Raw genomic sequence first — 14176 nt, 5'->3', positions numbered from 1 at the left:
TCTCTATACGTTAAGATTTGGTTATTAAACTATTAAGTAACATGCGCTGGTTGCAGCCATCAGTTCTCTCTGATCTACTCCTGAGCCTTGATCAAAACAGCAGGGCCAGCTGCACAAACAGCTCTCTGGGAGAGTGAGCTTTGACGGTGGTTTGATCGTACTGAAAGGGCAGGATGTGCTAAGACACACAGGCTTTTCAGTAAATGAGCTCTTCCACAGGGTTGCCACTTGCTACATAGAGGAAGTGCAGCTATGGTGTGTTGTAACTTCACCGCATAAACCAGAGACTCAGCTCCTAATCCTCGTGTAGGATCAGAGGCAAGAGACGAGCACACTGTCGAGTCTACGCCCTTTCTTTATCTTTCATCCCACTGATTTAACCTTGAGTGTTTTCAATTGTTCTTGCTCGGATGGCTGCTGCTGCTCATGGCCTGAGGAAACAATTTCGCATTTTGGGAAATATGATTATTCATTGTTATTCTGGGACTTACAGTAGATGAGATTGAATCCATTTCATATGACCGTGGCGTGTTTAGTTTGAGGGCAGAGCCAGGAGGCGATAACCTGGAGGCAGCGGTTAAATCAAATCAAGTTTTATTTATAAAACACATTTAAAAGCGATTTTTGGTCGAGCCAAAGTGCTGTACAACACATAGCTTGGCTAGCTAACGGGAGCGTCGGTTCGAAAGGTGGACAGTAGATACAACTACTATATACCCAGTTTGATTCCTGCGGGGGTCCTCTGTTGAATTTCTTTCTTTATTATTTTATTCTTAAAAAGGAAGAAACAGGTATTTATGGGATGAATCAGAAATGGTTCACCCTGCTTCTAGTCTTTATGCTAAACTTATCAACGCTCAGCTCTGGTTGCAGTTAAAACCCCCATTTCAGTGGTAGCCTATTAATAAACAAGTGTATTTCCCAAAGCGCCAAAGTGTTTCTTTGAACATAGCAACAACTGTCTCTCCAGCAAACCATCTGCCTGTACATGCACTTCCTTTATCCATAATTTCACTCTTTTCCTTTCAGTCTTCAGAACGAGTCCAAATTCTCTTTTTTGATTACTTGATTTTAGGTTTTGTATACAGTACCATTCAGCATAAAGAGATATCTGAATGGTGCTGTACTTTACAAATACATGCATATTTGAGCATGAGTTAACAGGAAATTATTCATATTTTATCAAGGCCTAAAAATATGTATATACTTTTATTGAACACTGATGTTGTTGCCTACTGTTGGTGATGTTCTGCTGCTGTTGGCTGATGTTTCTGCAGTGGCGCAGATGGAAAAGAGGACTCAGGAGAGCTGGATTTCAGTACCTTATTAAAAAAGAGGTAAGCACAACATATGACGATTTAAAACTTTTTAGATAACGGCTCCATTTTCCTCGTTTTCATAATCTATTTCTGTCTCATTGTCATTCTTTCTGGATCATCCTGCATCTTCAGAGAGTAAGCTACTTCTGCATTTGCAAGCTAAGAGTTGCAATGATCACCTGATTACACTTACCTGCAGGCAAATAACCCAACACAATGATATGTTAGGGTGATTGTCTCAGAATTTAACTTGACCATGAATTTGGCATAGTTTTAAGTTTGAAAACGTTTTTTCACATTTTAAATATCGATGCCAGTGAAAATAAGACGTACTGCCATGTTAAAATATGCAACCTTTTCCAAATTCCCATATTAAAAGAGAAACTAGTCACCCTATCATATCTAACTTTTATTATAACACTCATTTCATCCTCAATTCATCCTGTGATCACTAATATTGCTTCCTCACTGCTACCCTCTCTTACCACAATAACTATAACTAAACAAACATTTTATCTTTCAATCTGGCAAAATCAGCTATTCTGCTCCCTTGTTGTGGATGGTTGTCCCACTATGGTATGCAAACCTTATAGTCTGCATTCGGAAACACAAGTCACCTTCGTTGTGAAGGTGACTTGTGTTTCCGAATCACAAATCACCTCTGTGCATCACACTCCATCACCAGATACTTTCTATCCCCTATACAGAAGAACATTGGACATCAGTAAAGAATAATGCTATTTTGCCCTAATGTCTGCATGCTTGCTTTTATTTAATTTGTTTTAATGGCATATTTTCTAATAGTTGTGTTGCTGTTTAAATGCTTTGTTTAACTTGTTTGGTTTGTTTTGCCTCTTGGGTTCTACCTTTGAATGAGCAGCAGTTTCTTAAAATCCTCAAATCGGTAAGAAGCTGCTGACATACCGACTGAGTGTCGCTGGAAAACGTTGTTTTTGCATGCATTCATCTGTCGGGATTTAGTCCTTTCAAGTTGCATGCATTCATTTACTACAGGAGAAAACTGTTTATATTTCACTGTATTATTGCATTATAACAGCTAAAGATGAAGCAATTATTTGATGATTAAACAATAGAAATATAATGGAAAACATGTATTTATTGATTACAGTATGCTGTACCCTGATGATTAAATAGTTTCCATACATTGTGTTGAACAGTTAGTTAAACAATGGTTATTATATTCGTTATATAGGTGCACCAAGGAGCTAACAATAGTACTAAACAGCATTTTACTCACTTGGTTAGCCAGGATTCTTTTTTAGCAACAATGTAACAACACAGCTTCACAGGCAGGAAGGGAGCATCTCAGGTGATTGGCTGAGGCCACCTAGTGGACAGGTGTGGAAAAAACATAAAATAGATAGATGGAGTAGGAGTAGGAGGGACTAACTTGTGTTCCTTGTGCTTGCACTTTTTCTGTCCATATTTCAGACTAACTGGGATTATCTAAATAAACTAGTGATTAACAAACACATTTACATTACATGTTTATTTTTTAAGGAACTTCATTGCCACATTAGAAATAACATAAAATCATACCACTTATTTTGTCGTGCAATGAAAGTATAATTTTTCATAGAAAACCCTTGTTAACATCTTTATTCCCCCATTTTTACGTTAAACAATGAAGTTTAATAATAAAACATTAATAGTTAACCATGAATTCAAATTGAATTAAATCAATTTATATTGAATAGAAATATGTCAATGAGCCATTATGTCGATGTTACTGCACCTCTTTTAAAGCCTACTCATTCTATTCTATATTCATAGTATACATGTTTTCCATCTGTGCCAAGTGACTTGATTTTAAAGTCCTCTTCTGTATGCTGTACGTGTTTCAGAGCCGTGCAGGTGAACGCAGAGCCGGACTCAGACGTCTGGAATATTCTCTGCAGTGCTCCTTCTTCAGAGTATGAGAAGATCGCTTTTGAGAATGGCATTACCGACCTGAGAGGGATGCTCAAGAGACTGAAGAAGATGAAGAAAGAGGAGAAGAAAAGTGCAGGTTTGTCCAGAGTTGTTCCTTATAGGCTGCACAATCAACAGTAAAGCGTTGACCCAAGTAACAGGTTTTTTCATTTCCTCATTCCCTCTGAAACTTAGCTTTCACCAAAAAGTTGGATCCTGCTTACCAAGTGAAAAAGGGACATAAAATAAAACTGGCCATTGAGGTTGCCAATCAAGATGTTGAGGTGAAATGGCTGAAGAATGGAGTAGACCTTCATCCAACTGGAAGGTTAGATATTGATGATGGAAACTATTCCCCTTAACTCATTGCAAAATGCACAAATAACAAATACAGGATCACTGTTTGATGATGTTTATTTACATTCTCTTTTCTCTCCTACGTCTCGGCTTGGATTAACATCAACTTTCATTATATCCATAGCAAGTAAGTGTCGAATATCATAATAGTTCAAGCTCTGTTACGGCCCTGGGAAAAAGTATTTACTATGAAAACATCTCCCTGGCCTTTGTTAAGGTACATCTTTGAGAGTGTTGGCAACATGCGCTACCTCACCATCAACCACTGCTCGTTGGCAGACGATGCAACATATAGCTGCGTGGTGGGGGAGGAGAAATGCACCACTGAGCTCTTTGTTCAAGGTATTGAAAGTTTAGAGAAATAACAAATCCCGATAATATCATGTTTGAGGGATGCAGTTCAATGTCTTGTGCTTATCTGCTTTCTGCAGAGCCTCCCATCACGATCGTGAAGAATCTGGAGGATCAGATGGTGATGGATGGTGAACGGGTGGAGTTAATGTGTGAAGTCTCAGAGGAAGGAGCCAATGTGAAATGGTTAGATATTTTTCTTTACACTTACAAATCAACAGTCTGTTTGGAGTTACATTTTCACGCCATTAGATAATTAATCTTGAAGCTAAATCTGGTGTTACTGACATACTAAAATACAAAGTCAGTGAGCCATGACTGGATTGAAAAAAGTCGAATCAAACTTTATTTAAATTCAAAGCAAATGTTCAGTCAGCCTTACACACTGTTTATTTCTTAGACACCCAGCAGATGGCATTTGAGTTTGTCATGTCCACAGACAGAGCTCTGTCTCTGTGACAGACTGCAGGCTGTAAATGATCACCTCAATGAAAAGGTCACGTGAGCATTTTAGTACTATGTCCCATGTGACCTTTATATAAAGGAGAAAGTAGCTGCAAATGCTTAAGGGGCTTTGGTTTGAGTGCCAAATAATAAACATAATATTTATAATAATAAAATTGAAATGTTAAAGGTGAAAAAGGCATACATTTATCATTGCAGAAAGTGTCATCTTGTATTGACAAAGCATCTATGCACAGTGTCAACATGTAATGTGCTCATAATTGTTACAAAGCACTTCTGATTATTATTATCATTACAATGATGTTTCTAGTCTCTGCAAGGATATTAAGATATGATGTTGGCTACATGTCATGTTTATTGGGTTGCTAGGTTTCTAAGCTTTCACCCAAACATAACTTCAATGTGAAAAACAAGCTTTTTTAGTTGTCATCACTTCACCTATCAGGGGGGTTTCTGTCTCATAAAAGTAATTATCTACTATGGCGGGATATCATAACAACATGAGATGTGGGTGAAAGCTTTAAAGTAAAAGTATTAATCTGCTTTTTAAAGACCTGACCAAAAGTTATATTAGGGAACTTTCATTACGCGTATAAGGAACACTACTCATGGTTGCTGTGTGACATTTTGTGCAGGGAGAAGGACGGTGTGGAATTGACAAGAGACGAGTCTTTCAAGTACCGGTTCAAGAAAGACGGCTGCAAACATGTCCTGATCATTAATGAGGCCACGAAAGAAGACTGCGGACACTACAAGGTTAAAACCAACGGTGGCGAGTCTATGGCTGAAATACTGGTGCAGGGTGAGTGTCATGTGTGCAGAGTACAGTATAAGACACGTTTGCCAGTGATGAACGCCTCCAAGTGTACATTCTCATACAATAGTGGCATGGCTTTGCCTCTTCTGGCATGCTGTCTATCTTTGGGACACAGTGGCTCTTGGCCACATTATTCTGCCAAGGTTACTGCAGCCACGTCAATCCACATGCCAGCTAAAGTTAGAAGAAGTAGACCACATTTCACCTGAAGGGCACAGGTGACCAAGTTTCTCTTTCTGGCGTGTTGTTGTGTTTATTTAATTCAACACAGCTTCATTCAAAAGCTGCATCATCATCATTTAAAGTCGAACCAAACTCTTTGTTGACGCTTGTAATGCTACACTGTCATGATGCTCAGTGAACCGTTGCAGCAACCTTATCTTTAATTTGCTGCAAAAGTCTTCAATTTCTTAAGGGACATTTCCCACAAGTATGACAAATTAAAGTCTTTATTTTATATAAAGACATGAGGTTTTATTATTAAATGATAGATTATCTTATTGAACTAAGTCAAGGATCTGCACTGGGCCCCTCACATTTTTTGGAGTGTGATTCTTTGATAATACCCTGACTCTTATTTTTTATTTTTACAATAATGTGAAGTTGTTAATGAATTAAAGTCGTGGCATGGTTTGCAGTTGTTTATGTTGGATCAATATGCTTAATTTCAATTCACAGGTGATCTAAAAATGGTGGATGGGGACGGTTCAAACTCATCCGTACATGGACGTAGGCAAAATAAAACCCAAGCTAGTTTTACCCTCTTTTTTACCATTCAGTAACCATTTCATCTTAGTTCCATGATCTCATAGAGCAAAGGTTTTCATTATGAATAAATGAGAAATCATCACGTGACAGCCATCTTGACCTTTCCTTGTAGACGCTATAATTTAGTCCTGGTTATTTATTGAATATATATACTCTTACTTTTGAATATATATTCATGTGTATGTGTGATATGTGTGTGTGTGTGTGTGCGTGTGTGTTCAACACCTCAGTCCACAGCTGAACTCCCATTGTAGTACCATTCCCACCTTATGTGCCATCACTGGCAGTGAGCTGATGTGAAACTCCTGTAACCTTTACAAGGAGCGTGGTGTGAGTTATCTCTCTCAGATAACAATTGATCTGGGATCACTTTAATAACTCCTGTATACATTATTTCTTAAGATATACAGTATTGAGCTGCTCCTGCATCTGGTCTTCATATCCTCCCACTTTATTGTCTACCCTAAATCCAATTAACTATTCCCCTTGTGCCTGTTGCTAAGAGACAATACAAAAAGGCTACACAAAGATAATGAACACCCACCACTCGATCATATTATTACTAAATTTTCCTCACATACAATAGCTGCATCTGATTTTGTATCTCATTATCATCACACGTCTTCATCTTATTGCATCTTATTCTGCCTCCTGATACTGTAGCACCTCATCTGAAGGCCTCCGTAGTTTTCTATTATCTGAAATCTGAGTTCATGTTTTTTTTCCTGACCGTGTAGAGAAGGACCTGGAGGTCTACCAGAGCATTGCTGACCTCACAGTGAAGGCAAAAGATCAAGCGGTGTTCAAGTGTGAGGTGTCAGATGAGAAAGTGAGAGGAACCTGGTACAAGAACGGTGTGGAAGTCAAACCCGATGCCAGAGTAAATATCACGCACATTGGCAGGTGAGGACTCTCATACAAATGCTTTAAAAATGCTAAATATTTTCAATTAACTAAACTTCTGAACAAAAATGTAGGAACCACAAACTGACCATTGATGACGTCAAACCAGAGGATGAGGGAGACTACACTTTTGTGCCAGATGGCCACGCTTTCAACCTTTCTGCTAAACTCAATTTCTTGGGTAATATTGATAGTTTTGCATTTACTATTCAAAATCAATATCATTCATAGTTTCACAAGCTTAATTTTTCTCCAACAATTTATTCCTCTCTTCTTTCCTAGACGTGAAGATTGATTTTGTGCCACGCCAGGGTAAGACAAACTTACTCTCATGTAGTAAACCAAATGAAATTCAAGGGTCTGTTCATTTTAACCATTACTCTCTTCCTCTATTAGATCCTCCTAAGATCCACCTGGACTGTATGGGCCGCACGGCCGATTCCACCATCGTGGTGGTCGCTGGCAACAAACTGCGTCTGGATGTCCCCATCACTGGAGACCCTGCTCCCACAGTGATCTGGACCAAAGGAGAGAAGGTAAAGCAGACAGATAGACTTATGTTATTCGTCAGCTGCACTCTTCATCTGACATCTACTGTTTATCCAGAGCCAGTAGGTAAGTCTGAAAACTGAGCCTAAACTGAGCAAATTTAAACAATGTGCAATGGAATTATATTGTAATGCAAGCTGAGGATAATACAACAGTTTGGGTATTTAGCTACTAATGCATTCCTCGCTGCTAATAAATAAAGTACAATGCTACTAACAGAGAACAGAGAGGGTCGGTAACCCTCTCTGTTCCCTTTGGCTTTTACCGCTTTGCTCTGCTTGAATATAGGCTAGTTCTGTAAAACCTGACGGAGAAGAGACAGAAGGGCCGGCATCTTCTTGGACCCTGAAGCATGGGGAAGTAAGTGTGCATGTCGACTATCAATATATGCCTGTTCATACTAGACTGAAATACAAGACACCGACTGTAGTTTACTACCTCTTTGTATCTAAAGAAAATTATGGGCTTATAGTGTATTGGATGTACAATTATAGCCAAGAGCATTTGACCTTATGTAAACTTGCAACTGTGTAACAAGTTGAGTTCAAGGCACAAGATAATTGATGGTGCGGCTACTTGACTGAACATGTTGTGGGTTCAATTTATTTACTGCTTTACTAGGAGAAAGATGAGGCTGCAGCAGTAACAATGACAAACAGAACCAGACAAATACACACAAGCATCTTTAAGGATGTATAAGTGCCCTTTTCTATTCATGTCAGTTTCACATAGCTTTAGAAACACAGTGCATGGGGTCAGTATTTATCCACGTCAATAAGGTAAGAGTTTGTTCTGAATCTCACTACGGACACACAGGTCACAGGAAACTGGGTAAGTATGTTTCTATAGAAAGGGACTATGTGAAACAATCTTTACTTTCATTGACCAACCAAATAAAGATAGATGATGTTGTGCTAGATTACTTTACATTTCCAGGAGGCAAAATCCAACAGGCACAGTGACGGTAGAGAAAAGTCCACCATATCTTAATGTGATTTGTTTTCCCTGCATGCTTATGGTTTCTATAAAGTTCATTTGAGTGACTATTTACTGTCAACAGATCAATATATGTAATATTAATATATTAATATTAGAGCCGGGACTTTAACGCGTTAATTAAGATTAATTAATTACACAAAAATTAACGCGTTAAAAAAATTAACGCATTTTAATCGCACTTATTTTTGCACCGCGGAACGTTTCTCACTGGATGAGTTTCAGGCGTACCGATTATACTGGAGCACCAACTAACGTTCATGACTTCAGACAACAACAAACCATAGTGAACAACAGTGGGAAATGTTGTTTTAAAAAACGGACGGATGGAAGCGTCGATAAGAGCACGGTTGTGTGCAAATTATGCAAAAAGGAATTCGCATATCACCGCAGCACATCAAGCCTCAAGTATCACCTCAATGCAAAACATATAGCAGCTAGCGTGGAAGCTAGCGTGGACGTTAGCCTCTTTTATCGCGTTCACACCAAAAAGAGCCGGTACTAAAATTAGTTCATGAGAACCTTTTTACCCCCACGAAAGTCCCTGCTAGAGAGCAGAGAGCTGCTAGAGAGCAGGGACTTTCGTACGGCTCTCTTGTGAGAAAAGAGCTATATTTCTGATTGGCTGGGCGGATTGCAGACCACGCCCCGTAAAACTCCCAAAAAGTTGTGTGAAGCCGCCATTTTATTATCCTCGCATTAGCATTATTAGCATTAGCCCAGCGCAGAAACGCAGAGAGACTAACTTATGGCAACACAAAATAAAACATGGGAGCGGTGGAGATGAGGAGGTGTCGGCGTTCTGGCGATTTACTCGGAAGGCTTCAGTAGAAGTTGCTGGGAGTCCCAGCAGCTTCCCAGCAGCTTCGACTGAAGCCTTCCCCAACTCCAGGGACTTCCGGCCGGGGACTTTGGGCGGCAGTATACGCCGTGAAGTGGTTTGCGGCCTGCCAGTAACCCCAAAGCAGAAGAAGAAGAAGAAGTGACGTCAGCGGCTTCATTTGCCTAATCCTTCCCCAGGTTCAAAGAGTTCTCATGAACTAAATTCTCATGAACCTTTGTGGGAAAAGTACTGCGGTGGGAATGCGCCTAATGGTATACTAAAATCCATGTGAAAAAAATTGCTTCTCACTGTTCTCAGGTCAAATATTTATATGTGATTAAAAATGCGATTAATTTCGATTAATTAATTACAAAGCCTCTAATTAATTAGATTAATTTTTTTAATCGAGTCCCGGCCCTAATTAATATATATTATTATTTTTCAAGCTACTACTCAAGTGCCTATTCTCCATTTGCATGGTAAAATCTGGAGATTTGTGTTGTAGAGCTACTGAGATGAATGGATTAATCAATCAATTATCAACTATTAAAAAAACTGGCCACTATTTTTATAATCCTTTAGTTCTGTTTGGACAAAAAACTAATTTAACTAAAAAGTCAACATTTCTGACTGATTCTTGTTTTACTCCTCTATGATTTAAACTAAATATATTTGAATTGGGGGACAAATCAATACATTTGAGGACATCATTTGTTTGTTCTTTCTACCAAACACTTCCCTTGATACCTCAAGAAAGTCGGTATTGAAATCCTTCAAAATGTGGCATGATGTTAATTTACTACATGTAGTTTACCAGCGTCTTTACCTCTAGAACCTGCAACGCTACTATTGATCAGTTTCGTGTTTCTCAGTCCAGTAACTGTCCGTTGGTTGTCATTGTGTACGGTAGGTCGTCACAGAGGGAGACAGCAGGGTCCATGTTGAAACCACCAAAGGACACTGTATCTTCACCATCGAGGGGGCGGAGAGGCAGGACGAGGGATTATACTCTGTTGTGGTTCGAAACCCGGCCGGGGAGGACACTGCTGATATCAATGTGAAAGTTGTCGGTAAGACTGACCCCACTGCTAATAGGGAGGGTGTGGCTCAGTGGATAGTGTGCTGGACTTCGAATCAGGGGATAGAAAGTTTGAGTCCCACTGCAGTCAGCATGTCGTACACTTCACCCCAAATTGCTCCTGTGGTGATTATCCACAGTATTGAGTATGTAAGTCGCTTTGGATAAAAGCGTCTAACAAATGACATGTAATATAATGTCATTACCACACAAACAAATTAAAGTAGCAGCATCACTTCATGAAATCATAGAGCTAGAATGGCTTTAAATAATCCTAACAACTGTACATCTCTTTGGTTGGATTTGTATGTAAATATATGTGTCTTTTCTCTAAACACATGCCATGTTTCCCCCAGATGTTCCAGACCCTCCCCAGACTCCCAGAGTCCTCAGCGTGGGGGAGGAATCCTGTGTGGTTCAGTGGGACCCCCCTCTTTTTGATGGTGGACAGCCAATTATTGGTAAAAAAATGTTTAATTGTTCATATTATAGAGAAGTCTTCCCCTCCTTGTCTTGTTCTGAAAAGATAAGTGAATCAACATTTTAATTATCAGGCTATGTGCTGGAGAGGAAGAAGAAGAAGAGCTACAGGTGGATGAGACTGAACTTTGACCCTTACCTTGACACTACCTTTGAAGCCAAGCGGATGATTGAGGGGATGGAGTATGAGATGCGAGTCTATGCCGTCAATGGCATCGGCATGTCTCGTCACAGTCCAGCCTCACAGCCTTTCGTGCCAGTCGGTAAGTCTTTCGTTTTATAGCAGCACCTATCACACGTGAAATGAGTCAATTAATCATTTTCCCAAATTGCTCCACAACTGTTCCATACTAAAGATCATGCATGTATCAGTAGATTCAATTCAGAATGGGAATACTTTATTGTCAATTAAATTAAGATAAACGGAAATTTGTCTTTGGCACTGGCAAGTAAAATAACACTCAACACACACACAATTAAGGAAATGGCATCTCCATTTGAATAAGTGGCAGTCTTAATAAAAGTGCTGAGTGGTTTGTTCTTCAACTGGCTTGGGTACATTAAAATATCAGTAGTATGAAAAAGAAATAATTTACTGTACATTACAATTAGGTGATAGTGTTGGTGGCAACATCTCCTAAGAAGGCAAGGCAGGCAAGGCAAGGCAAGGCAAGGCAAGGCAAGGCAGGCAAGGCAAGTTTATTTATATAGCACTTTTCAACACAAGGCAATTCAAAGTGCTTTACAAAAAATGAAAGAGATTAAGAAAATGGCATTTAAAATCAGTCATTAAAAAGAAAAGATAATAAAATAAACATTAAAAGAAAAAATACATGGATAAAAGTTACAGTGCAGTCAATTAAACATTAAAAGAAAAAAAGTACATGAAGGATCCTATTTTAAAATAAATACATTTTGAATACTTTTTTTGTTACATCTGTCACACTACAGTATCATGAAGATGATAATTAAGAGCTGCATTGTTAGACGGAGATGAAGTGGACGTGCCTCTTGGTGACTCTGGGTTGTGTCACGTTGCCTGTTTCGCACAGTCTAAGGTTTCACTCTGGTCATGGGGCCTGGTTGATTTGTGGCCATGAGTGGACCGGGTCATGTTTGCTGTAGGTTTGTTGTAATCCAAGACGTCCGTGGATTGTCTGTGTAACACATATACACTAGGTTTCACATCCGTGATCCACAGGTCATTTCTGAGTTATGTCGGCTGTGTGTTTCAGTCACATAGAATGCTTATATAAAGGTCTGTCACCACATGGACCAGATGTTGAGGAAAAAGCACAACAAAGTCATACAGTGTTAACTTGTTGAAGAGCGGCTGCTGCTCAGGTAGAGCAGGGTTGGTCATTCAAAGATTACCATGCATTGGCAGCCTCTGACTGAACTGGTGGTAATTTTCAGTGCACAGGTTATGCTAGTAGTAGTACCTGCTAATGTAGATCTTAATGACTAGCATCAAATGAAGGGGCCACAGAGGTCTGGAACATTCACTCTTTTCTAACTACACATCTCCAAACTTTAAATAATATATATCTTCTTACTTTGTCTTCATCCCTATCTGTTGTTGACTCAATAGACAACAATTGAGGCGATCCACCTTTACAGTTTCATTTGGAGTCACAAAAGGCTCTATACAGCTTTTTCTCACATATGCAGAACCATTTTACTAGACCTCTAAGCAGACATTTATGTGAAGAGTGGAGATCACCTTTAAGTACCTTTTTATGATCGCTTCACTATCATCAGTGTTCGAGCTTGCTTGAGTGAATGATGGCACTTGAGGTACTGTAAAGGTTCAAATGCTGTGTATGCAGTCCAGAGAACCGTTCATATCTACAATAGCATTCATAGCATAGCATCATGTTGAGTCTAAAAAGCCTTATTGGTCTTATCACATGATAATCATGCTCTTAAATCAGAGCACTGTTTTTTGAACTGTTCAAATCTGCGGGAATAATGAATCAATATATTTAATAAACGTTCATTCTTGCTTATTAAGCAATTCATTTTTAATGTTAGATCATTTTTGATGGCTTTAAGAACTTTTTGATGAGGAATTTATCCATCCAATAGGTAATGAGGCTCAGGTTTTGATTGCCCCTTCTGACTTTTAAACTTTCATCTTGTACTCTACTTGTTGATCGGAGATGAAACATCATTTTATCCAGATGGCCATTTGCCTGTAAGACAGCCTATTACTAAGGTATCCATGGCATCCCTCTCTATAAATAATGGCCTGGAAGCGCTCTGCTCTGCTTTGACCAGCTGCTTAACACAGAGAGGTTCACGCTACTGTGGAGGCATTGTTGTCCTTACAACATAGAGAACGGAGAAGGTATGTGTGCACGAGAGAGAAAGACAGTATAGGTTAACGAGCGAGGCATCTGGTAGAAGAGGCACACACACTACTACTGGCTTCAGCAGCAGTACTGCTACACACTGGGAAAGGATGGCAAAGCCTAAACTTCCAAAGACAGCGGAGAAGAAGCCCGTGAAGGAACTTGACGAAAAAGAGAAGCCAGTGGAGGCATCGGCAGAGGTGGAAGCCAGCAAGCCTGAGACAGAGACACATGCACCCCCTGTGGTCCAACAGGAAGAGGAAGCCAATGGTGAACCAGCCGCAGAGGCAGCGCCCAGCGGGGGACAGGGAGCTGCAGCTGAGGAAGAGACATCCTCAGCAGAGGGTGTCCCCCCAACAGAGAGCGCTCCCCCGGCAGAGGTGACCCCTGTGGAGCCTGTTCCTGCTGCTGAGCCAGAGATAGAGCTACAACCTGTTGGTAGTAGGATTATTTACTCTGAGATTTAGATATTCATGTAGCATTTGGAATGTTTTTATGTGACAGAAATGGGAAATGCATATCCCAGCCCCTCATTTTTCAGCAGTGTATGTGTTTGACATTGATAAGCCAGGTATAGTCATCACGCTGTAGATGATTTACTTTAAAAACATATCTGAATTAGTTGTTTTGCCCTGCACCTTTTGTCCTTCCTGAGCTACTTTTAAAATAGTCTCTCCTTCTGTGAATTTAACAAACATGGAAACACTTGACCTTTGATTGATGTTCCCGTCGTTGGGTGGCACTGAATACTTAACCTGTGCCCTGTGACATGAAGTCCTGGCCTTAGTCAAAACAAGTCCACAACTAGAAATCATCGACTCCAGTAAGACCACATCTTGTCATCAAGTATTTGCAACAAAATGGAAATTATGTGGTTGATTAAATATTACCTTGGAAGTGTTGCCAACTGATGCAATTTTGGAGGATTCTTTACTAGCACCCTTCACCATGCACAACTAGTTGGAGTACGTGTTTGTTACCTGC

At 39.7% G+C, this 14176-nt stretch overlaps 1 protein-coding gene across 7 annotated transcripts in view; it reads left to right on the top strand.

Annotated features, from left to right (window-relative positions):
• mybpc3 (myosin binding protein C3) overlaps positions 1-14176 on the top strand; it is a 31217-nt gene that overhangs the window by 9113 nt on the left and 7928 nt on the right. For 2 of the 7 annotated variants that reach the window (XM_034217172.1, XM_034217198.1), the window contains 17 exons: positions 1278-1337; positions 1452-1454; positions 2200-2223; positions 3185-3348; positions 3447-3579; positions 3733-3735; positions 3826-3950; positions 4040-4145; positions 5060-5226; positions 6747-6912; positions 6987-7093; positions 7195-7224; positions 7309-7448; positions 7750-7821; positions 10191-10350; positions 10715-10819; positions 10913-11101. In XM_034217172.1, coding sequence (XP_034073063.1) covers positions 1278-1337; positions 1452-1454; positions 2200-2223; positions 3185-3348; positions 3447-3579; positions 3733-3735; positions 3826-3950; positions 4040-4145; positions 5060-5226; positions 6747-6912; positions 6987-7093; positions 7195-7224; positions 7309-7448; positions 7750-7821; positions 10191-10350; positions 10715-10819; positions 10913-11101 — 1754 coding nt within the window. The remainder of the gene's footprint in view (positions 1-1277; positions 1338-1451; positions 1455-2199; positions 2224-3184; positions 3349-3446; positions 3580-3732; positions 3736-3825; positions 3951-4039; positions 4146-5059; positions 5227-6746; positions 6913-6986; positions 7094-7194; positions 7225-7308; positions 7449-7749; positions 7822-10190; positions 10351-10714; positions 10820-10912; positions 11102-14176) is intronic. The other 5 variants (XM_034217179.1, XM_034217182.1, XM_034217190.1 and 2 more) reach the window with 5 other exon arrangements.

Source organism: Gymnodraco acuticeps, unplaced genomic scaffold (assembly GCF_902827175.1).
Source record: "Gymnodraco acuticeps unplaced genomic scaffold, fGymAcu1.1, whole genome shotgun sequence".
In the NCBI taxonomy this organism is placed as follows: Eukaryota; Metazoa; Chordata; class Actinopteri; order Perciformes; family Bathydraconidae; genus Gymnodraco; species Gymnodraco acuticeps.
This window is presented reverse-complemented; position numbering and strand designations above follow the sequence as displayed.